This window comes from Podarcis vaucheri (genome assembly GCF_965113315.1).
Source record: "Podarcis vaucheri genome assembly, chromosome: 6".
Lineage (NCBI taxonomy): Eukaryota > Metazoa > Chordata > Lepidosauria > Squamata > Lacertidae > Podarcis > Podarcis vaucheri.
In genome coordinates, this window is record NC_138764.1 from 50,893,934 (window position 1) to 50,919,637 (window position 25,704).

Below are 25,704 nucleotides of genomic sequence, written 5' to 3' on the forward strand. Positions count from 1 at the left end.
GTATTGGTAGATGGGTAGGGTGGGTGAATCAAAGGCCTGAGAGGTGAGTCAAGATTCTTAACACTCCAGTACTTATTATATTCACATAGCAGTAAATATAATTGATTTCAACAGAGTCTACTTGCGTTTCAGTTGCTTTCAAAGGAGTCTACTGGCTTCAGACACCAGGCCCAAACATGACACAAAGGCTGTCAACTTGAAGCCTACTGCGTGGGAATACATTGTAGACAGCCACAACAACTGGAGGCCATCAGTCTGGTTGTGTATTCACAGCAGTGACCAGGGGAGGAATGATCGCTGGGAGGAGCACAGAAAGAATAAACATCATGGTCCACCTGCATCAACATATCTGCCCCAGCTGCAACAAAACATCCTCTCCAGCCACATCAGTCACTGTAACCATAGGAGCCAACTCTGAGGGGCTGAGGTCCCTTTGCTCCTTCCCAAATAAAATATTTTTTTTTGGCACCAACATTCAGGTGGTGTGTGTACCACCTATTGTAATCAATACTCAGGGTGGGACTTACCTGCCCCCCAGATATTTTATTCCAGTTGTCATCCCTGCTTCCATGCACTCAAATTTTGCTCTGAGGGTTGGGGGACCACCTGGAACAGTTCTTGGTGGTGTGTAGGGGGCTACAGGGGGAAAGAGAAGAATGAATGAAAGTATGGTTGTAAGTGTCAGATTCCACCCCATGATTGGTAATCAAAACAATTGTTCTTCTAGTAGCATATTGTGTGGCTTACAATGAGTGACGTCTTATGTCAGGTCAATTGAACTTGACTGTCAGTTGCAGTTCCATTATGCTTATTATCCCACTGAAATGATGTAGGCTGGACATGCAAATATAGATGAGTTCAGAGTAGCTAAGAGGCCTCCTTAGGATAGAACATGACCCAACCTGATTCCTATTGGTGCAACTGTGCAACCTGCTCCCGATTGTGTTCCTTTTCTACACTTGCTGTATTATATCTGACAGAGGAGAACAATGTTGGCTCAGTAATATCAGCCCACGCTGTTGTGCTGATGCAGTGTTGTGGCTCAGCCAGTTCCACCAGCACAGTGGCACAAGCAAAAGTGCTAGTGCAATGATAATTGTGTCCTATCCTGCATCTGATAGCAGTTGTGCTAAGGTTGGTGTGGCCTTAGGTAGTTATGTCCAATTTATTGTGCTTGGTTGGGTGCTGCAAGAGCCATGGGATTGGGTCGTAAACCTGGAAGCTCAAACCGCCAAACTAGCATTTGTATTTGCCCTTTCAAACGTTAGTTTCAGGTGCATTTTATAGGCTTTGGGTCCAGGTTTTGACTAAATAAGCCAGGGGAAAATACTGTCAATTTGTTGCACAAACTTTTTTAGACCAACATTTTTCCTGTGAAGCAAAATATAATAGTAATAATCAGAATTGAACGTACTGTTAGGGAGCGGTTAAGGAGAGTTGTTGCTGGGAAGGTGTGGGAGTGGGAAGCAGTGGGTTTTGCCTCTTGATTCGCTAGCAAAGTATTTGGGGATAGATGATACCTGAACTAAGCTGTGTGTACAGGAAATGGTTTGTATAGTAAAACTGGTGAGCCACTATCTTCCTGGAATCAGACAGCATTACACCTCTTTCTCAGTGTTGTGGTGTTGTTGGGGAGAGTGCCTGAGGCATGCTATCACATATGGTGTACATCTTGCGCCAGTTTCGCTTCCTCCTCCCCATCTTTACTCTAGTGGGTTAATCTCTTTCAATTCTCATTATAGTGGGGCAGACCTCTGGTAGCACTCTGAGGTCTATTAGTTATTTGTAGTCGTGTTTTATAATCAAAACAACATTATCCTTGATTTTAGCAACATTTTTCATATTTTATTTGAAAAAAAGATGCTGAACTTCTCTTAACTAGTGATCCAAAAGCTTTTTTCTTTTCTTTTCTTTTTTTTGTCTTAGCTCCAGTTCAGGTTCAATAAGACGGTTCCAATTACGGTTCAAGTTTGGTTCTCATTAGAATAAAAATACCGTCATTTTGTTTCAACTTTGAATGTAGTTCAACTCCCTGTAGCAATGTGGAATATGCCCACATATAAACTTCATGTACTCTTAAGGCTTATTCACACAGGCAACTATATTACTCAATAACATCACAGCTGAACATGTGAACTGCTTCTATTGAGTCTAAAGTAAAAGCAGATGTTCCATAATAGTCTTTCCACACATTTAAGACATCATTGGGTTTTGCAGTCACTGACTGATACAAATGGGAACTCACTCTTCATTTGGCACTTTACTGTGTGGGAAATAGTACCTGAGAGAAAACAAGGTATGGTGTACTCTGGGGTTTCTGTGCTGACATAAATTAATTTCCTAGTGTGGACTGAGTTACTGCTGCATGGCCAGAGATGGCTGACACTTGGTTGCTGTGCAGATAGCAGGAAGGGTGAATAAGAAGAATGCCATGTAGCTTATAGGAATCAGGTGTGTTGGATGAGCCTCCGCCATCCAACGTGGTCATGGCCTTATAACTGTGCTCTTACATGCTCTTTGATCTCTTTATGATGTTGCTTCCCTGAAAACAATAGCAGAGGTGAGTGTGATGTGTCTGGGCTGCTATTGTGATGGAGAGAAGGACGTATGGCATTGGAAGGCAAAGAAGTGTGGTTCAGAGAAGGAACATTAGTTACATGAAGACTATCACTCCTTATGGTCTGCCCTCCAGCTAGTAGAATTTGGAGATACACACAATCAACCTCTCCCCCAGTGGCGTAGTGTGGGGGGTGCCGGCCGCACTGGGCGCAACATCTGGGGGTTAGGGTTAGGGGGCGCAAATCCACGGGTTAGGGGGCGCAAATTACTTGCCTTGCCCCAGGTGCTGACAACCCACGCTACACCACTGCTCTCCTGGTGGTGCTATTATTGAAAGCCAGGTTGGTCCAAAATAAGTAATTAATCATCCACAGTTTGATCATAGATGAGGGGACCAACCTGGCATATTTTACTGACACCTGGGTGAATAAACTGGGGAGGTATTCAGTGCAGCACCAGGCCAGTGAGATGGGAGCAGGGAGTTGTCATCCACAAAGATTCCATTGCTCTGTGATTCAGGATTGTTCTTGGTGTTGGGTCTGACAAACAGAGTAGGGATGTTGCTGATGTATCGCCCCTCTGCACAGCCTTGCTGACTGGAGGAGGTTGTCTCAGAAGTGTATTGTAAATTCCTTTAATGCTAGGAGCAGGATAGGAGAGTCTGCTTATGGCCTTCATTGCACAATTGTCCTTCAAGGTGTGCTGGCAGGCATAGTGAAAAGCTGTTGGTTCCAAAGATACTCTGAGATAAAGCGCCACAGGGAGGTGATTGCTCTTGATGCAGTCTCCCACCTGAAAGGTTTCAACCTGGTTTATCAGTGCAGAGGAGCCTAAGATGTAGTTGATCATGCTACTTCCTCTCCTGGAGACGAACGTGAACTCCCCAAGCTGGTCACCTGGTAATGAACCATTCAGGATCACTCTGTCGAAACGTACACACAACTTGGCAAGGCAAACTCCGGCATCATTGATATGGGTGTCTTTGGAATGTTGTATGCCAGAGAGAAGCTCAGGCAGGTGATCCTCAGTGTTGGAGCCCAGCTCTCTTGCAAGCTCAAAATTGTCTTTACCCACTCTTGCATTGAAATTGGCTGCAATTAGCAGATGTTAGTTCCAATAGCCCATCGATGTCTGCTGGTTGGGGCAAGGGGGTATATATACATTGATTATAATTGAACCAAGTTTGAAGATCTTAATAAGAATGCCTGGGTAATGTTGTCACATGGTTGGAGGGAAATGATTTCAAGATTAGGCTGCTGGGTGCAAAGAAGGGTTAGTCCTGCTTTATATTGGCCCATGATGTTGGATTTATGGGCTGGGAAGGAGTACAAATTGAATCCCTCCAAATTTATTCCATAGTGAGCCCAGGTTTCTTGTAATAAGATGTCAAAAGTCTTGATAAAACAAATGACTTCAGGGTCATTTACCTTTTTCCTCCAACCTGGTATGTTCTAGGAGAGGATCTGAATCACCTGGGCCCCAGAGTCACTTGATTGTCAGTCAACTTCAGTTAACTGGTCCAGGCAATTATCTGTGTCAAAATAAGCATTACCGTTGCCCTTGCCTCTTTGACTGTCCCTCAAAGTCAACTCCCTAGCCTCATGATTGCAGAACCTGGCTCCCACCCAATCAGTGTTATTTGCCGAGGAAGGCTGACATGGACTCCGTTCTTTTCTTGGCTTAGAGAAGTTAGCTGAAGCTTTGTGGTTAGGGAATGGTAAATGCTTCATTATGGAGCCATTGGCCCTTAAGGAGATGGTGGTGTGTTCTCTTCTCAATAAGACCTCCCTGGACCCAGAAATGTTGAACAGCTATTGCTCAGTCACCAAAACCCACTTTGGGGGCAAGTTGCTTGAGGGGGAAGGTGATCCAATTGTCAGCATGCTTGGAGGACGTGGATTAAGCTAGGATAGGGCACCGAAATTCCCTTGGTGAACTTTGTCAGAAGACGGAAGTGCAAACTGATTTCTTCCCTCTGACCTCTAAATGGATTTTGATATTGTTGATCATCAAGTGGCTCCAGAGTTTGGGAACTGGGAGGCACTGTTATAATTATTCCTCCAAGTCCATTTTCAGAAAGCAGCAATGAAGGACCATTGCTTGCTGCCTTGAAAGCTAGCTTGTGGTGTTTCCCAGGGTTCAGTCTTGTCCTCCATACTCTTTAACGTCTATACGAACCCACTAACAGATATCATATGGGAATTTTTAGTAAGCTGCCACCTGTATGCTAATGACATCCAGCTCTATCTCTCCAAACCATCTGAATGAGGAGAGGCAGTACAGGTGCTTAACTATTGCCTAGAGGCGGTAATAGGCTGAATGTGGACCAATACACTGTAAATTGAAACGGAATCTAGACAAGTCAAAGGCACTATGCATTGCCGGTTCTAAAGTCTGGGAGACAGCCAGTTCTGGATGAGGTTACACTCCGTGGAAGAAACAGGTGCAAAGCTTGTGAGGGGTGTACTTATTATCACCTGAGGCCTACATGGCTAGCAGTGCCTATTTCCAGTTCTGGCTGGTTCACTGTCTATGGCTCTTCCTGGGTAGAGATAGCTTGGCCACAGTAATCCATGTTCTGATAATTTACAGATTGCACCATTACCATCACTTTATGTGGGGCTGCCCTTGAAGATAGTTTGGAAGCTGCAGCAAGAGCAGAATGCAGCAGCAAAGCTGTTGGTGAATGTCTCTGCCTGGATACATATTATGCTGCCCTTGAAAGCTTTGCACCAGTTGCCAATTTGCTACTAAATCCAATTCAGGGTATTAACTTTGGCATATAAAGCCCTAATGACTTGGGTCCCAAATATCTGAAATAATGCTGCCCCTCACACCAACCTGATCAGGTATTAAGAACAGCAGGGGCTACTGTGTTGGTATTGCCACCCCCATCTGTGGTTTGAGGAGCAGAGGTGCTCAAGAGATCCTTCTCTCCGGTAGCCCCCAGGTTGTAGAATGACCTCTCCTCTGAGTGGCAACTTACACCTTCACTGTATGCTTTTCAATGATTGGTGAAGATGCACCTCTTTACCCAACTTTTTGGCTGCATGGATGTCTTCTCATCTCCTGCCTTGTTGTGCACTACTATCCGATGCTGCAGTTTGCTTTTGTTATCTTGTCACTTTATAGTTTTATTTTATGATTTAATGTGTTGCATTTATTTTAAATGTGGCATTTTTGTAACCTGCCCTGGGACTATTTGGTGAAGGGTGGGCTGTAAGTAATAACACGTAATGTTTATGTTTATGTTTATGTATATGTTCATGGATGTATATGTGCACATATATGTATATGCACACTGTATCAAATACCAGCATTAAAACTACAAGAAGTAATTTTCTTCTTGCTGTGCAATCCTAAACATTATTTCTTAGCTTTCTGACATTCCACTGTGAACTTACCTCCTAGTAAAAGTCTATAGTCTTACTGACGGACCAATCCTTTGCATGTTTACTTGGAAATAAGCCAGTCAGTTCATTGGGACTTACCTCTGAAGAAATGTGCACAGCTCAAGCTGTTAACACATAAATGTTTATTCAGTGACATGACTTCACCTTTTGACCACCGCAAACACTACTAAACATTTATTGAGCACCTTGCTCTGGTAGGCAATTCCTAGCAGCTAGGGATTGTACTAAAACACACATATAATATGAGCCTTACACAGAAGACATACAGTAGTCGTGGGGAACATGTGGTCATAGAATCATACAAATGCAGAGTTGGAAGGGACCTAGAGGATCCATACAGGGATTGCGCCCATGACCTTGGCTTTATCAGTATCATGCTCTAACCAACGGAGCCATCTAGATGTAGATAGGGACAAGGGTGGCACTGTGCACTAAACCACTGAGCCTCTTGGGCTTGCTGATTGGAAGGTTAGTGGTTTGAATCCACGCAACGGGGTGAGCTCCTGTTGCTCGGTCCCAGCTTCTGCCAAGCTAACAGTTCAAAAGCATACCAGCGTGGTTTCCGTGCACTCCGGCTTCCGTCACGGTGTTCCGTTGTGCCAGAAGTGGTTTAGTCATACTGGCCACATGACACAGAAAGCTGTCTGCAGACAAAGGTTGGCTCCCTTGGCCTGAAAAGTGAGATGGTCGCTGCAACCCCATAGTTGCCTTTGACTGGACTTAACCATTCAGGAGTCCTTTACCTTTACACCTTTAGTGGAACTCCAACTCCCAGTAGCCCCAGGCAGCATGGCCAATGGTCAGGGATGATGGGAGATGTAGTCCAACAACATCTAGAAGGCTGGTGCTTCTGTCTCTGGTTTACAGTTTTGTCCTGGGGTTCATCATGACACCATAGGGGTGGGATGAGGCCATTAAGCAGAGTAATGTGGATGTTATGGAAATAATCATTATTAATTTTCTTCTTATTCTTCCTCTTCTTTACCACAACAACTTCTTGGGAGAGATGGTTGCAGGACATGGCTAGGCTTGGGTACTATGAACCTTGAATTCTTTTTTCTCTTTGAGTGGGGTATTTAATGTTCCATCTCAGACACTTTGGTCAGCCCTGGGTGAGAGGTTAGGGACTGGCAGTGAATAATGAGAATTACGATGAAACCACCCTCTTCACACACACTCATTCTGAAGGGTAAATAATAATTTATCCTTTGTTTTCTGGAAAATCATTATTTTGAATTGAATGAGAGGGAAAAGAACTCCATTTCTATTCACAATAAAATAAAACTGCATATGATATACCGTATTTTTCGCCCTATAGGACGCACTTTCCCCCCTCCAAAAATGAAGGGGAAATGTATGTGCGTCCTATGGGGCGAATGCAGGCTTTCGCTGAAGCCTGGAGAGCGAGGGGGGTCGGTGCGCACCAACCCCTCTCGCTCTCCAGGCTTCAGGAAGCTAACTGCAAGCCTTGCAAGCCCAGCGGGAGTTCCCGCGGGCTCGCAAGGCTTGTGGGCAGCAGCCTGCAGCCCGAAGCGCCTTCCGGAGGGTGCCCCGTGCTTCGCGCAGGTGTCCGCAAGCCTTGCGAGTCCGGCGGGAGTTAACGCCGGGCTCGCAAGGCTTGCGGGCAGCAGCCTGTTCTGGGGGCTGAAATATATTTTTTTTATTCATCCCCCCCCCCAAAAAACGAGGTGCGTCCTATGGGCTGGTGCGCCCTATAGGGCAAAAAATACGGTACCTATTTTGCATTCACCTCATTTCAGTTCATTCTTTGCATTTGGGAACCATTTCAGTCATTCATGTCTTAGAATGGCTATAAGCTTTCTTTCAGTGTTGCCCGTAGGAACTGAAAATGACTAATTCTCAACCTCAGCTGATGTCTGTAGATGATATTGCAACATTGTTGACAATGCAACAATTTTAAAGGCTGACAGGAATGGAATGGCTTTCACCCAACTCTCAAAACTTGCTTCTCAACTTTTTTAATTTTTTTGTTTTAAATAGCCACTTTGTAATAACGTGTGGGTGGACTTGTTTGCAGCTAAGTATATATACCCTGTTTGGCACAAAGATACAGGTTGTGCATATCACGGAATGTGTTTACAGCCAAACCCTGATGGAGGGCACTACAAATATGTAGAAGACTCTGGGCAAGAGCTGTATCATCTGTCAGTTCTAATAAAAGTTACCAAAAGCCTGTAACAGAAACTTATATCAAGAATTACCACTGTCCTTCAATTATCCTTTTTTTAAAAAAATTGGATCCTAAAGGACCTTCTTATTCTCCAACCTATGTTCTGGTCCTTTTTTGTGGAGAAAACAAATTGCTGAGCATATACTGTATACATAACTGGTTTAATCTTGTACCCATTTACTTTGGAGCAAGCTTTATTAAACTCAGTGGAACTTAATTCTGAGTAGCCACGAACAGGATTGCACTGTTAACCTTGAATTGCCTTCTCTGTTTTTAGTTTTCAGCTCTGTCATATGCCTCTGCTGTTCAGCAGGAAGCATATGGATTCTGGATGGGTTTGTATACATCTCTTGATAAAAGCATCAAGAAGTCATTAAAATGCCAAACACAAATCTAAACCTCTTGCAGCATTTTGTCATTCCTGCAACAGTCGGAATCAGCTAGTGTCTGTTTGTTATTTTACCTTGGGGGCTTTTGTGTCACCATAGATTACATAGAAGATTGACCAAGGCAGACAGGATTAATGATACTGTACTAGCCATAGAAGCAGATTTGTTATATGCGTACAGAGTTTCCATCTGCTTCCTAACATAAGTCCCCCCCCCCTATTTAAAAACATGGGAGACCCAAAGATTAATAATTTTTCAAGAAGAAAAACTTAGGTTACTGTAGCAGAGTACCTCTTTAGAGCATTTTCCAATTGTGAGGCTAACAAGCACATGGAATCTCTCCTGCTAGTTCCACCTTGTGTGAATTATGTTGATGCAGGACAGAGAACAGAAGAGAAATGAAAGGTATGCTCCTGCCCAGGGTGGTCCAACACGCAGCCCTGAGGCATTTTTGGTGGCCCTTGGTAACATATGAAAGCCCCCCCCCCCATGCTGCCTTCCCAAAGCTGGGTGAGTGAGGTGCTGGGCTTTGGGAAGGATGTGTGAGGGCTCTGACAGGGTCCCAGAGTCCTTCCACCTCCTTCCCAAAGCCCTGTTTGTGCTTTCTCAGCTTTGGGAACTAGGTGGCAGGGCTCTAGGACCCTGCTAGAGCCTTGTGCTTCCTTCCCAAAGCCTGGCACTTTGCTTAGACAGTTTTGGGAAGGTGGTTTGAGGGGAGGGGGCATCAAATTTTGGCCTTGCTCCCCCTTGTGCAACAAGGTAGTGAGCAGCCTGCAGATTCTGTGCCAAACTACTCTTGTGGCCCAGTTGGGAGAAAAGTTGGGTCACACTGCTCTAGCCAATGAAGGTTTAATAGACACATTATTGACAGATTTAAGAACAAGGCTATTTATAGCACAATCTTATACATGTCTACTCTGAAGTAAGCCCCACTGAGTTTAATGGGTGTTTCTCCTAGGTAAAATGAGCGTAGGGTTGTCCTTAATTAAGATCACTACAGACTATTTGAGCAACAGGCACATCAAACATACCTATCTTTTTAAGTGAGTTCCACTAAAAGGAAGAGTCTTAGTTCAGTGATAAGAGTATCTGCTTTGCCATGGAGAAAACCTAGGTTCAGTCTCTGGCATTTACCCAGATAGGATGGGCAATTTCACCTGTTTGAAACTCTGGAGAGTGGAGACAGTACTGAACTAAATGAAGCAATGTTTTGGTATAAGGGAACTTCTGGTGTTCCTAAGTGTTCCAGGAGGTAGGTTTTTCTGTTATCAATTCCTATCTTCATCTTCATCATCATCATCATCATCATCATCATCTCCTTTTGTCTTCCTCCTCCACAAATAAGTTTTGTTTATCTAAGACAAATTCATAGATCATTATGTCAGCTGAAGGTATGAATCAGTATATTTCTACCACTGACATTTCACCTTTAATTATTTGTAGATCCAAACAGATGATTCAAACATTTCACCACCCCCACAAAGGCTGTGAAAATACTTCTGTGGGGTGCGGCCATAATATTTGTATGCCACTTATTGTGTCATTCAGCCCAGTTGTGTGGGGAATAACCATTCGAGCACCACAGGTTCCTGGAGGTAGCTGTGCTGGCATAAAGCAATTCCACACAAGTGGGTGGCAAATAACTCAGTTGCGTGTAGAATTATTTTTCACTGCCTCAACATGGCCCTGAGGGGATTTCTGTATCTTTAATAGCAGCATAGCAGGAAAAGTCACAGCACATAGGGCTTTTCTAATCACTTTGCCACAGTGATATGAAAAATTACACCAGGTGAAATGTTCACTTCAATGTGAATCTAAAGTTACAGAATTTTTCTGTAACTGGAAGTTCTAATTACTTGCTTTACCTGGGCAACATATACTGCAGTGGGAGATCCCGTTATTGCTCTCTGTGCCTATACATATATGCCTAAGAGGAAGGCATGCTTGGCAAACCCACACTGTGATCAACTCCTGCCCAGAAACCAATGTCCCCACTATGGAAGGACTTGTGGGTCCAGAATTGGCCTCCACAGTCACTTACGGACTCATTGTTAAAACCATGTCTATGGAAGACAATCTTACTCGGCAACGAATGATCGCCAAAGAAGAAGAAGAAGAAAGATGCCCCTATGCTTGGACTTCATGTCTGTGGCACTCTGAAGCAGAGCAGGAAGATAAATTACAGTGGAACATAGGAAAATGCCTTATATTGCATTGGACAATTGGTCCATCTAGCACAATATTGTCTGTGCTGATTGGCAATGGTTCTCCAGGGTTTCAGAGAGGGATCTCTCCCAGCCCTACCTGAGGATTCTGGGGATTGAATGTGGGACATAGCTGTCAACTTTTCCCTTTTCTTGCGAGGAATCCTATTCAGAATAAGGGAATTTCCCTTTAAAAAAGGGAAACGTTGACAGCTATGTGGGACCTTTTGCACGCAAGGCCCTATTGGCGCTGCTGCTACTGGGTGTTGCCCAGTTGGTGTTGCCCTGTGACAGGGCCTTCTCAGTGGTGGTTCTCTATTTCTGGAATGCCCTCCCTAGTGAGGTGTGGCTGTCCCCCTTCATTAACTTTCAGGAGGAATTTGAAAACATTCCTGTTTTCCCTAGCATTTGATGGCTGAAAGTTTCTGTTTCTGGCGGCCTTGAAACTATTGCTGTGAAAGTATGTGACTGTTAAAAGGTTTTTTAAAAAAAACATGTTGCTGTTTTATTTTTAATTATATTGTTTTTACACTGATGTTTGCTGCCCTGGACTCCTTTGAGAGGAAAGGCAGGATATAAATTTAATAACTAACTCAAAAAGTATGTACTCCTTCACTGAAATATGACCCTTCCCATGGCACTGCAATCTTACACAGAAGCAAATCCCATTGAGTTCAATAGGATGTGATCCCAGAAAAGTGTGTTTGTGCCCAAGCCTGTCTTACTCACAGGAAAGTGTGTGCATCTGATATCTCATATTTGCTTCTTCCCCCAGGACTCCAAATGTCTAGATAAATTATCAGAAAGAGATACGTTATTTAGATGTCAAGCAAACCAAGCACAAAGATTTTCCTGTTTGCTCTAGTAACTCTTTGCTTAATCCTAGTTATATCTTAACAGTGCATACATGAATATAATAACCATGTAAACAAAACATGGAGACTGTGACTTTGTTATGTTTGACAGGTTCAGCTCGCTAGGCAGGTAAATCCAGGTCTCACTGAAAGCTGTCAGGAAATAGATGTGAAATAATAAGATGCTTTCATCACCATCCAAAAGGTGAGCTGTTGTTTAGCAATGAAATTAAAGGAGCAACAATTGGAAAATGGGTAGTATAATCTGAATTAGTGTATAAACTGGCATACTCATGCACATATGTCCCACTTTTTCAGTGAGGCAAACTAGCAAAATTCACCACTTGGAAAAGCTCTGCTGGATGGCTACTTGCAGATGTACTGATGGGAGAAGTAAACTCTGAAGTAGGCATGATGGTGTAGTCCCATCTGTTTCCAGTCAGATTCAGACTGAGTCTTATGCCACTTGTGCTCTACCCACCAACGCTCCTCTTTCATCACATGCAGGTCACTAGAATACCAAGGCACTCTATGTGCTCTCTACAGCAACACTGAGGGCAATCAGGAGTGACTGTGTCAATGACTCTATGCATCTTAGCATTCAACAGTGGGACAAGAGCCTTGACAGGAATCCATATCAGGAATATTAGGAAGACTTTGGGCACAATAAATTAATGAAATCCACAATTGTTTAAACTTAAATATATCAAAGAAATCTACTTCCACATTATTTAGGACTGCAGTGCAAAGCTATGTTAGCACACTTAGGTAAAAGTAAGCATCACAGAATCAACAGGTTTTGATTTTTGCAACTAAATTGCCCCAGAACCACTGTAGTGCAGTGGGCCTATGGCTCCAAGCATCAGTGTGACTTAACTCTGACTAAACCTGCCTATAATTTCTATGTCTGGGTACTGGTATTAGTAGCACAATGCACACCAAGGCACTTTATACATTCCTTTATACATTCGAGACATGAGATCTGGTACTGAAAATAGGTTGTGAGCTTGGTTCAGATTAAGTACTTCATTGTTCCTCCTTTTTCAGTCACCACTATTAAAGTCTAACTTAAAGCTAGGTTATATTGAGTCACCTTGAGAACTGTCACAGTAGTAGTCTTTAGTGTAGCTATCAAAAAACAAATACTGTAACGACCCAAGGCACACTCCTGAATTGGGGAATATCAGGAATTTAGTAGTCATTTATTTTTAGTGTCCTGCCATAGCAAATCAAAGCAATTTACAATATTTTAAGCAAAACACACACACACATTAAAAGCAGCAGTTTAGAAAATTGGAAAGACAATTTTATTTTTAAAAAGCTAGATAAAAACAAAGCACCTATGCAAAAATGCCACAGATAAATAAAAGCCAAAGGCCTGATGAAAAAGGTATGTTTTTGCCTGGTACCTAATGATGGTGCCAGACAGTGCTCCCTCCCCCCCCAAAAAATGTTTAGGGGTACTCTCATTTTCCTAAGTGAAACTTAAGATTCACAAAATGTTTAGGGGCATGCATGTCCCCAGAAAAAAGCACTGATGTCTGGCAATTGTTGGGGAGAGCATTCCACAAGTGGAGAGCCACCACTGAAAAGGCCTGTTCTTATGTTGCAGCCTTCCAGACCTTGTGTGGAAGGGACACATGAAGAAGAAGAAGAAGAAGAAGAGTTTGGATTTGATATCCCGCCTTTCACTCCCCTTCAGGAGTCTCAAAGCGGCTAACATTCTCCTTTCCCTTCCTCCCCCACAACAAACACTCTGTGAGGTGAGTGGGGCTGAGAGACTTCACAGAAGTGTGACTGGCCCAAGGTCACCCAGCAGCTGCATGTGGAGGAGCGGAGACGCGAACCCGGTTACCCAGATTACGTGACTACCGCTCTTAACCACTACACCACACTGGCTCTCATGAAGGGCCTCAGATTCAGCCAGATCAAAACTTAAGATGTTGTATCTTCTTTAACTCTGGTTCCAGCCAGAAAAACAGTGCTGGAAGTAGAAAAATATATATATAAATTCTAGATACAGCCACTTTATGAGAATGACTGCCTTTTCACTGCAGTTTGTGTTAGTGCTTTACAGTCACTGCAGGTAATCCCGTGGATGTCTCAATATTAATTTAGATCTGACACTCATTCAATAATATGCAATACATGTTGATCCATCCATAAGATACAGATGGGTGTGGTTATCCACCCCTGTTGGAAGACACCAAGAGATTGGTGTGGCTAGATGTTTGGTAGTGATTGGTACAGCTAAATTCACACATGTTCACCTTGAGTTGCCACCTTTTTTCAGGAACGGGCTGTTGCTCCTTCGTAAGCTACGCAACATGCAAAAATTCAACAGGTAAAGTTCCCATCAGCTTGCATTGCCAGGGAAAAGCATGACCTACGGAATTCATGTCTACCATGCAGGCTAGGCACAGAAACTCTGTATCAAAAAGAAGTGCCAATCCTTACACCTTCTACTTAAGACGTGGCCTCTGAAGCCACCTTGAGAGCCACAATCTATAAAGCGCTCTCTACACATTTAGCAAAAAGAATCAAACGCCCCCTCGTTCCCCAAAGCTGCAACCTTTCCTACTTGGAAATAATCCCCACTGAATTTTACTTAGAAGTCCTACTAACTTCTGGAGTGACGGTGCTCCTTGGGATCAGGATTGCAGCCTTTACTTACTTCCTAGAAACTCGCACATATGCTTGAGTTGTTGGGAGTTTCTCTTGCATTTCCGGATATAGAGTCTCCGTCGTTCTCTCTGCTGGAAGAGGCCTACACTACAGTAACCCCGTGGCACAGGACACAGAGCACGTGAATTTACGACAGCGCCTCTGAAAGCCCTCCTCTCCTGCGCCTGCAGTTCCACCAGCAGCAGCTCTTTGTCGAGCCCACCTTTGCAGCTCCTCCGCCGCCCCCTTCCCTTCTGCAAGGAAGCAGGAGGAAGAGGCAGCGGAGGGAGAAACCCGCCCGCCCGCGCCAGCCTTTCCTTTCTTTCCCTGCACCATTTTAGGCCAGCTCCTCGGGGCGCCCCCGGTGCAATCTGCCCTGCTGCTCCTTGCAAGGCTCATTCTGCCGCTCCTTACACAACCCGTTCCCGGCCTCCCCGCCCCCTCCCGGCCCGGCCCGGCCACTTGCGAGCATTTGACAGAAGGACGAGTCACGTGGCGGCCGGAAAGCGTCTCTTTGCGACCTCAATGACAGGCAAAATGTGCGACAGCCGCTTGCAAGGCAGGGAGGAAGCTGCTCCGGAGTCTCCTCTCCTTCTTTAAAGGCAGGGCTGACTGCTGCCTTGCACCCTTCAGGTCCGGAGTCCTTCTTCCCCGAGCTCCCCAGTAGCCGGGACAGTGGATTTTGGGAGAGGGGAGATATTTGGGGAGAGGCTCCGAGGGGTTTGGCTGAGTTTGGAGTTTTAGATGAGCTCTTAGCCTCCCTTTCTCTCTCGCCCCCCCACCCCCCGCCCCAGCCCCAACTCCCTGGAGCCCGGTTCTCGCCAGCAGCAACCTGCAGGTGCACAGTTCAGATAGGAGGAGGGGACACTACCGGCTGCAATGGCGTCCAACATGGATAGAGAAATGATACTGGCTGATTTTCAGGTAAATTTCAAATTCCACCACATCCACCACTGCCATATTTTGATCATAATCTTTCTCCCTCTTTTTATTATTATTATTATTATTTTAAAAATGGTTCCTTTTCTCCCCGTTTCTCTGCTTTCTGTGCTTTTGTGGGGAGATTTTCGCTCTGGAAACGTGAGTCCTGCTCTCAAAACAGCAGTGGGGTAACAAGGAACAACAACAACACTCTGGAGGCTGTTTGTCCATTGTATCCAGTTTTCGGTATTCAAGGGGAATAAATAAGACGAAAAAAGCTCCTCCACTTATAAACAAGGCATTTATCTCTGTGCTTCACAAAGAAAAAAACCACCTCAGATAATATGCATATGTCTTTGTTTTGTCTTTGGTTTTTTTTTAGGTTTGTATCCTCATCTCACCGATTCATTCTGACCATTCCTGTGAGCTTTTAATAATAAATTGCAAGGGGCAGGGACTAAGATGCTTTCATTATAAGGGGCTTGCCAACATTCCAGGGGCCCATACCTGTTTCACTCATGGATATGAGAGGAAAGATGTTAAAGAAGGGAGTAGGGGTGGAAAAGACATCTGGAATGAGAAAATCCACTGATTCCCTTTCCACTAAAATTGATTTTCAAAACATCCAGTTTCAAAGAGATACGTAGTACTTCTGTAAGAGCTTCACTTCATCCATGGTGTGTATTTTTTGTGATTTTTTGATATTCTTCCATTATAATTTAAGTTAATAAGGCAGTTTCCTTACCAACTTCCTGTCTGAGGAAATTTCCTAACATGAACTTGTTCTGAGTCCAAATAGGATACAATCCAAATCTGAAATATGTACTTTGTTGTACATATTTCAAAAGTATAATTAGGAAAAAGCAGTGCTCTCTTGTACCATGCTTGTTCATAGCTACTGGGATCTTATGTATGTATAGTGTGTATGTATCTGCATAACATTTAAAGATATACATAGTACTCATAGTTCTAGGGACTTATCTTTATTTCTAGGTTAAGGCTAAAACCCAGTATCTTACTAAAAGTGTACCTTTAATAATTTTCTAAAAAATATGTTCACTTCTGCCTTTCTGCATATGAATGCATGCTTTTAAAAACAATAATTAAGGTATATTTAATTTTCTTTTTTCATAGAAAGTTGAATGGGTACATGTTTAGTATTAATACTACATATCACTTAACAATGTCAAAAATATAAACTGTAAAATGAACGTAGAATTTTATGATTGACATCCTAGTTCCAAACAAACTCATTAGCATGATTATAATCAGTGAGACTTTTAAAGAACATGAGTGAAATAAGTTACACATAAGTATGTATGCAAGGCTGCTGTTCTGGGCACCCTTACTTTTTGTACATAAGTCCCATGGAACTCACTTCAAAGTGAACCTGCAGTGAATTCGGCTAATTAGGAACAGAAGTCAACTTACGATGGCTAGACAGATATGTATACTTCAACATTTTAATGAAAACTCAATGGAAATTGCTTTTTTGTTGGATCTTAAGAAACCATTATTACATTAATAGAAAACTTACTTGTTTATAGCACTAATAATATTTGAGGTCAGTTTTAATATTTACAACACATTAAAATGTACTGTTAAGATCTCATTCTAAAGGATCAGAAAGTTGTTAATTATGTTTGGAAATTTTCAGAAATTCACTGAGCTTGTTGATATTATTGCCTGTTCTACCTGAGCAGGGAAGTTCTGATCTTGTTGTACCAACTTGGTTCTGAGCTTTTGATTGAAGTCCACATTTACTGTATTTTAAACTTTTATTATATTTAATTAAAATGCATTTTCATGTCTGCTTGTAGAGATGTTCTACAATTGCAGAGAATGTCTGCAAGGAATTAAATACTCTGAATAAATGTGTTGACAGCTGTAAAGACAGACACCTTATAAATAGACAGTAAAATCTACCTATATTTAATCTTAGTCTTTGAGCTGGCAAAAATGTGGCATTGTTTGGCAAGCTGCAATCCTCCTCCACATATACAGTACATTGTATTTTTGGATCAGGGTTTAACTAATGTATCCCAAGCTAGTGTAGGAAGTTTAAAGCTTCTTTCCCCTGCTGCAGCTCTAATTTTGTCAGGTATTTAAATGTGATTTAAGAACAACAATGATGAACTCAGAATTGCCTTAATTATAGTTCTGTAGGTTTATAACTTTCTGAGGTCCATAATTTAATAACAATTTATCATATAGGGTTGTTTCATAATGATTTAGTCATTTTAGGCTTTATTAATCCTTTAAATCACTGTTTTGTGTAATATTGTTGCAGATATAGTTTACTAGTTCTCAGGACTTACTAGGTAATCATTCTCATTTTTACCAATTGCAAAGGTAAGGATTAATGACTTCTCCAAGGTCACCTGCACTTTACTCATAATAACCCTTACATAGGTGTAAACTCCATTGACTTCCAAGTATGTGTAACTAGGACTGAAGCCTTCTTCAATCACCCTATGCATAAGTACCTAGGAATAATTCCCATTTAATTCAGTAGAATTTGTATCTGAGGTCTGTAAGTGACCTAAAGTGGGATGTGAATCTAGGTCTTCCAGGTGCTGGTACACTACTTTGCAAGTTGACCACATCAGGGTTTGATCTTATTCTTTCGGTATTATTTTAATATGTGTTTTTAGATGGATTACTATGTTTGTACATATTTAAATTTGGATTTGAGTGTTTTGGTTCTACAGCTTCTAGGGTTAACACGTGACTTTTTTGTCACGCATTATTTAAAAAAACCCCTCAGGATTCTCATATCTCTTGTTGACTGAACAAAGAATGTGCTGAGTTAATGATGTGGCTTCTACAGCACTCATTTGTAAATAGGGGGACAATCAAAATGCTTTCTTGCTGTTTCTGTTTCATGTCCTTTGTTTAAACAGCTGTTTTCACAGTGCAAACCTATACATGTCTACTCATAAGTAAACCCCCATTGAGTTCAATGGGAGTTACTCCAAGGTAAGTGTGTAATAGGCTCTGCCTGATAATAGCAGATTGTCTTGTTAGTATTTATTGTACTACAATAGGTCTTATTAGTAGGATAATTCTTTAAATATATATACTATACTATCTCAGCTATGCATAGACCTCTAATAGTTCAAGTGTGGAAGTGTCTTTCCCCACCAGTGTACAGCTAATACGATTTTTTAAAATTGCCAAATATTTGCTTTTTTCTGAATTAACAGTGAAATTATTCTAATTGCAGTATACAGACATGAATTCTACACTTGTCCTCTAAAACATGATTTTCTTCTGTTTCTGGATAACAACTGTCTATGAACTATTTCTAAGCTCAAATAATAGAACGTTGCTATAATACTAATGGTTTGTACTTTCAACATTTTCTTTTTGCCTATTTGCAACATGACAAATGTTACTTTAGGGTGCAGAAACTTACATCTCTGACTCTAGTACTTAAAGTTGTACTTTGAATAAAACTTAAACAATTTGTTCATAAATATCCAGCACACATCACAATTTTACCATATGATTACATGCACTTTATTTTCACCTACTTGGGACTAAGTCACATTGAACTCATTGGGACTTACTGCGGAGTAGGCATGCCTAGGATTGCACTGTCAAGATTCTAAATCTGATAAGACATTTCTGAATATACTACTTCATTCCCCCACCCCATTCTGTTGCATTGACTTTAATGAATGAGATTTACACACATATTTAACTCTTCCACTGACATCAGTTGGATGTAAAAGTGGTTTACTTTGGTTGGTTCATGTTCTTTATCTTTAAAGATTGCTATGGGATTTAGCTTTTGTCAGAGATGTGATTCCCAAAGGGTTTCTACTTAATAATTCACCTCCGTAACTGGCAGATCAGGGAGCTTGGAAAAAGTAGGATCTTGGCCAGCTTTCTTATGGCTAGCAGGCATAGATTCCTAGTTTGCTCGTGTTTTGGTTCTGTCCAGTGCTTTTTTTTCTAAAAACATGTTTAGGGGTACTCTCATTTTGACTCAAGGAAATCACATTTTTATAGGTCAAATCGGGAAAAATACAGTAAATGGACAAAAGTACAAAGATTCACAAAATGTTTAGGGGTATGTGTCCCCCTCCGTCCCCCCAGAAAAAAGCACTGGTTCTGCCCAATTGTGTGGTTTGCATTGGGCTGGCCACCCAAGTCATGTCCCTAAGCATATGACCCATTTAATCTAAACAGCAGGTTGGAATGACCACCAATGTAATAGCTTCGCTGCAGTTGCTATCCAGTTGGGAGATGTGTTACTGCAAGATCATCCTGTGCCCCGTGTTTCTGCTTAAATTGTACAAGATACTGTACTTTGTAATTCCCCTTTCGGCTACCTGCCATGTTGGAAATGAAACACACAGGTGGATTTCCTCCCACTTACTGCCATGTTCTTTCAATTTCATTGCTTTTCTTGATGTGGGGGAATGATCCATTAAGAGATAGTCCTGCAAAAGGGTACAGTAAATCAGTAACAAGTCATTTTCACAGTGAGTGCCAAACATTATTTGTAATTCAATGACACTTTGACATGGGTGTCTGCTTTATAGAGGGACTAGCAAAACAAAGACTTGGATAAAATTAAGGTAGATTAATAATCCAGTATTGTTTTATTTAGCATAGCTTTGTAAATGGTGTATTTCATTATAATCTCTTTTTCTGGCATTTTCTGAGTATGTGCTGCACCTATAGCTTTGTGTATTTGGAGGGAACAGGTCTGGCTTGGTCTAAGAGATGCATGCTAGGAAAGCCAACATTGTCACCATCCTTGGCATGGCAATGGCAGTCTGAATATATGGTTTCTGACACTAAACTGGAGCAAGGATGGATGGCATTATGGTAAGAGGCTGAGAAACGCCTATTTAGCAGTTTGGTGTAGAAAGTCAGGAGGTTCAACTGAGATTAAACAAATGGCTGGTTCTGCTTCTCCCTGGTTACTGCAAGTGCTTTTCTGGTTCACTATTTGTCCTAGTTTTTGTAGGGGAGCGCTTGGGGTAAACTTAGATGAACTGCAGCTGTGTGGAACCTCACATTAAAAAAAACAATAACCGCACTTTTTTAATTTAAAAAAGGCATTTTTTATCAGTCACAGTACAACACTAACTCTCAGCAGTTTATTTTCTGTGTGAACTAAATTCTCTAGTATTTCTCTAATAAAATTTCTCTAATACTTAATCTTGCCAAAATATTGTTACTGTAAAACAGGAGTTAGCCTGCTCTAATGTCGTGTTCTCTTATGGGCTACCTCTGAAGGGCTCTGTGCAAGTGGTGTTTGGGGCCAGAGGCAAAAGTGGGCAAAACAGGAGATGTGACTTTTACCTTTGTATGGTAAGCTATATTCCAGCCATGCAAAAGTCAGAGGCTTCTGTACACGCCATCCAGGCACGAAAGAGGCATTATAGTTCAAGGTCGCATTCTGGCTTTGTAAAAGCATTCAAAGATGTGTGTGGAGAAGGGCCCAGAGACAGCTGTAACTTGCCTTGGAGAGAGGGGCTATCGCTTGGGGAGAGGCACGTGTTCAATGGAGATTCTCAAGAGCAGGACAGGATATATAGGCCCAGAGGTTTCCCACCCTTGATGTAAAGGAACATTGGTCTACTTCAGACATAAGTAAAGCCTGCTGGATCATCCCAGTAGCCCATGCTGTTCTCATAGTGGCCAACCATAGCGGCCAGCCAGAACTCCTCAAGCAGGATCTGAGCACAAGAGCAGTCTCCACTCCTGTTGTCTCCATCAATTGGTATTCAGAAGCATTACTGCCTCCAGGTGTGGAGGCAGAGCATAACCCCCATGGCTAGTAGTCATCAATAGCTTTCTCCTCCTTAAATTTGTCCAGTTGTCTTTTAAAGCCATCTAAGTTGGTGGCCTTTGTTGCCTCCTGTGGTACAGAGTTCCATAGCTTAACTGTGTGCTGCTTTAAGAAGTAAAGCAGGTACTTGAATATCTGCCCTATGTCCACAAGTGTGTTCTGTGATATGTTGGTGGCTTTGTTGTCATCCTATGTAAAAACCATTTGATGATTCTTGTCTTAGATCATTGTTTTCTGTGGTGTTGGCAAGCACCAGATCTGTTTTTGCTTTTTAAAAATTGTGTTATATGTACCACTATAAGCTTTAAGTTGAAATTATTTTGGGGGGGAGGGGTCCCCCCTTGAACAGGATCCATTTTCATTCTGCTGGATCTGACTGTTTACCCAAAGATGTGTACATATTTCCTGTCTACCTGGGAGTGGAGTGGCACAGTGGAGGGGATGGGCCACTTCCCTAAAATCTGAAATGTGCTCACAGGCCCCCAAAGGCTAGTGGCCCCTTAGATCAATTGACTATGCATTGCCTCCTTCCCCAACTGTAGCTCTCGTCTTTAGATGGTCAGAATGAACATGTGATGGGGCTCTTATGCATGAATAGGCTAGCTCCACTTAGATGCTGATGTGTGCATTAGCTCTGCTCTCTGGGCAACACACGATCACCATTAGTCTGAGAGCAGAGGGTTACATGCTTGCATTCCTGTGTGTAGAACCAGCTTCACATTGATCCCAGTCACATATCATATGGGGCATGGCCAATGCATGTGCACCAAGGAAGGAGTTAGAAGATGTCATGTTGGGAATTAATTCTGTAGCTTTGGCACACCTGCTGAAAAGGGCCTCTTTCTTGTCCCCATTCGTTGCAGTTAGAGGCAAAGGCTGTTCTTTAAATTTGTTTGTTTCAGGCTCTTCAGGGTTTCAGAGGCCACTACCACCACATTAAAAATGGTGCCCAATGGTGTGTTGTGTATGTTTCATGCACAGCTCCAACTAGGATGGCTATTTGCACGTCGCCCCCAAAAATAAAAAGAATAAGGAATAAATGTATTGCCCCCTCAAAGAGGACATGGATTAGCATGAAATGCATACCTGCACAGAAGTACATTTTATCATGGTGCAGAAGACTGCAATCAGATGGCCTCTGTTTCTTCTGCTTTCTAGGTGTCTATTAACTCTTGGTGAGCAGCTTTAAGGCTCCTGCTCTGCTTCCTGATGGTTCTTTATCTTTAAACCAGATTAGGACCAGTCAGCCCTTTGAATAGAGGACACCTTCAAATAGAGGACAGTTCTCTGTAAAATAAGACACCTGGCTGCCATAGAGCCAACAATATTGTATGCATGTATGAATACAGTAAACTCAAAAATCAGGGAGAGAACAAAGCTTTTGTTTCTGGCTGAGCCCTAAAGCTTCCTTGCTAAATTACAGTAAATGTGATGGTATGCCTGTTCCCATACCACATGTGATGTCGTGTAGTAGATGCTTGTCTACAGAGGTTCATGCCACAATCAGTGTTGTTAAGGAGAAAAGAATTGTTTGTTTCTGGCAACAGATTACCGCAGCTACTCTCCTAAAACCAGTGCAAAGATAGGTATTTAGGGCAAATAGTTGACCAAAGCAGAAGTTTACCTGGAAGCTTCCTTCTCCCCTTTTATTATCATTATTTCTTGACTGTGTTGACACAATTAGCTGTGACTTTAGGAATGTAGGGGTTCCCTTTCCTTTGTATGGGATTTAATGACTCTGCAGGAGCAGTTGATGAATTGTTATTGTTGTGAAAAGAATGCTGCCCGCTGCAACAGCACCTTGTATTATGTGTCATATCTTCACATCTAGTAAGAGGCACTTTGGTTGTCTTCTCATGATACATCACAACCTTTGAAATTTTCCTTCCAAACCGATAGCGGAATGACAGTGCTAACTTGGTGGCATTTCTGTCACCCAAATAGGACTGGAGAGTATTCCTGTAAACCAGATTATGCTTGCTTCAGTTCTGCCTATATTTCATGTGACAAATTTTAGGCGACGTTATTGTGCTACACGATATGAGTATAGGTTGCTGAGAAAGTGGCCGAATCTACTTTAAAAAATATTAATATGTTAAGTAAGGGCCCTGTGCTTGAAAAGAACCCATTTCTCCAGCCCCTTCCATTTATGGGGAGTATTGCTCCCTTAAATCATTCATTAAGAATTAATCACTAATCAGATACTATATGCTATAGGAAGACCAGGTTGAATGAAAAGCTGACTCCAGTCCTCTTTCTCTACATTGCCCAGGTTAAGTGGGATGTCAAAACACCAAAAATCACTTAATGCAGTATTTCAAACTTTTTTTAAAAAATGTTCTTTTTATTCATTTTTATTTTAAAAGAAAAATAAATTTTGCATTGATCCATTACATACAATATCAGCATTCGTTTCATATATTTACCTAAATAATATTCCTTATTAATTCCTTACTACTGTACTCTGGTAGCTGTACCCTCTTCCATGCTTTCAACAGAAACAAGACAACACATTAGGAATACAGTGTTATAAAGAAAAGTGCTTTCAGTCTAAAACGGGAAGGGCAAGATTTGATTATCTCACCTAAGGTGCTTAGGTCCCCTGCATATTGGAGGAAGAGTAATATTATAGTGCAGTCCAGACCCCAGATATGCACAAAGGAGTGAGTTTGGGCTGAGCTGGAGTGACTGCCCAGCTCAGCCAGGGATATGCCAATATTAAGTCACTCAGTGTGCTTGAGCTGGGTTATACTGGCTCAGCCAGGGGGTCTTAAACTGGTGGAACTCCTCAAAAAGGGGTGTGGCATGGCAGGACAGAGTAAGGGGAGACATCTTTTAACTCAGTCTTGTGACCTGGCAACATAGCTGTTAATGTTTCCCTTTTTAAAAGGGAAATTCCCTTATTCCGAATAGGATTCCTCGCAAGAAAAGGAGAAAGTTGACAGCTATGCCTGGCAACCTATTGGAACTCAGGGTGGTATAAGTCAAACTCTATTTTAAAGGCTTGTTTCCCCTCTGTTAGACTTGGGTTAGCTCAGCTGGAGGTAGCAGCACTGCTGCTGAACCCACTTTGAAATAGGGGTATTTTATGCCAGCTTAATTTAAATTGGTGTTCATTCCAATAGCTTCCTTCACTTAGGATTGTTCTGTTAGCCTCACTCCATCACAGAGATGTATTTATTGCCCACTGAGAAGGTTTAATGGCATGGAAACTTCAGCTACTGCCCTCAGTCCCCAAATACCACAGGTAGGTTGCTCTGCTCTTGCTCCTGACACTCTGAAGGGCTGCTCTACACTGTCTTGATGTGTTCCTTTTTTTGACATCTAGAGCTGATGCTTGAACTTTCCTATTGAATTTTGCACTGGTAAAGATCTGTTATGATTGTAGCAGCATCTCAAAGAGCAAATTTCTGATGAAATAGTAGTGCGAACACAGCCTCAAATAGAAGCTTTCAGAGGTATAGCTGTAGGATTCTTTGTAATGAAGCAACTGGTTTGAATACATTTAAGAGTGCCCCCTGAATAACAGACACTAATTCAAAGCAATTCTGCTTCTTTATAAAATATTTTCCCTTGCTCTTACAAAGAGGATGTGCATATGGAGAGCATCAGTTCAGCATGGTGCTTGGTTTTTATTTAATCAGCTTCTGCTTCTTATTTTCTAATGGAAAAGTTGCAGTTGGGAGTTATGAGAATTCCATTGCAAACGGCAATATAAATACCAAGTATAAGCGGCACTCTTAAATACGGTTTTATGAAGATTCGTTGTTAATGAAGAGCGACTGAAGGGTAATGAACATCTGTTTCTTTGCCAACACACTTCTGAATGCTATTCAGTAGAAGAAATGCAAGTTGTTGCTGGAAAGAGCTTTTTTTAAAAAATATAATGCATTTTCAAATACTACAGGAGCAGGTGCAATGATCGCCTTTTGCTTCTAACTATATTCAGGCTTTAATCCTGTGCACACATACATGAGAGAAAGTCCCACTGAATACAGTGGAACTTAACTTCTTAGTAAGCACTCATATAATTCAGGTTTTCTCAACCTTGGCCCTCCAGAGGTATTTGGCCTACCACTCCCATGATCCCTAGCTAGCAGGACCAGTGGTCAGGATGCTGGGAATTGTTAGTCTCAAAACATCTGGAGGGCCGAGGTTGAGGAAGCCTGATATAATTGCTCTGTCAGTGTAGCTTGAAATTTTCTTCCCATGTTTTTCTTTCAAATAAGGAGAGTGACCCAGTTAATTATGCTTTATGGGCTTCATAAAGGCACATAACAAGTCAGAGGAAACATGGGAAAATGTTGAAGAAAACTTAATCCTATGTCCTCTGTGTGTGGTGTGGTGTAGTGGTTAAGATCACTCGTAATCTGGTGAACTGGGTTCGCTTCCCCGCTCCTCCACATGCAGCTACTGGGTGACCTTCGGCTAGTCACACTTCTATGAAGTCTCTCAGCCCCACTCACCTCACAGAGTGTTTGTTGTGGGGGGGAGGAAGGGAAAGGAGAATGTTAGCCGCTTTGAGACTCCTTCGGGTAGTGGATAAAGCGGGATATCAAATCCAAACTCTTCTTCTCTTCTTCTTCTCTTCTCCCATCCAGGAGGCCCGGTTCTTTCAGTATAGTTTTCCTAAGAGTGATGGAAAGAACTGATATTTTCTGTTTGTTTCTTGATAATGATTTTTTTTTTATTGTATC

The 25,704-nt window shown here is 42.1% G+C and overlaps 1 protein-coding gene and 1 long non-coding RNA gene across 2 annotated transcripts in view; one reads left to right on the plus strand and one right to left on the minus strand.

Moving 5' to 3' along the window:
* LOC309534578 lies at nucleotides 1-14,669 on the minus strand. The gene is made up of 3 exons (XR_014220795.1): nucleotides 14,285-14,669; nucleotides 11,486-11,543; nucleotides 1-636 (listed from the first exon to the last, which is right to left on the minus strand). It is a non-coding gene; the product is annotated as an uncharacterized lncRNA (long non-coding RNA).
* A 178-nt stretch (nucleotides 14,670-14,847) lies between these two features.
* FAF1 (Fas associated factor 1) overlaps nucleotides 14,848-25,704 on the plus strand; it is a 169,589-nt gene continuing 158,732 nt past the window's right edge. The window contains exon 1 of the mRNA XM_082226741.1: nucleotides 14,848-15,198. Within this exon, the coding sequence (XP_082082867.1) occupies nucleotides 15,154-15,198 (45 nt within the window). The 5' untranslated portion in view covers nucleotides 14,848-15,153. The remainder of the gene's footprint in view (nucleotides 15,199-25,704) is intronic.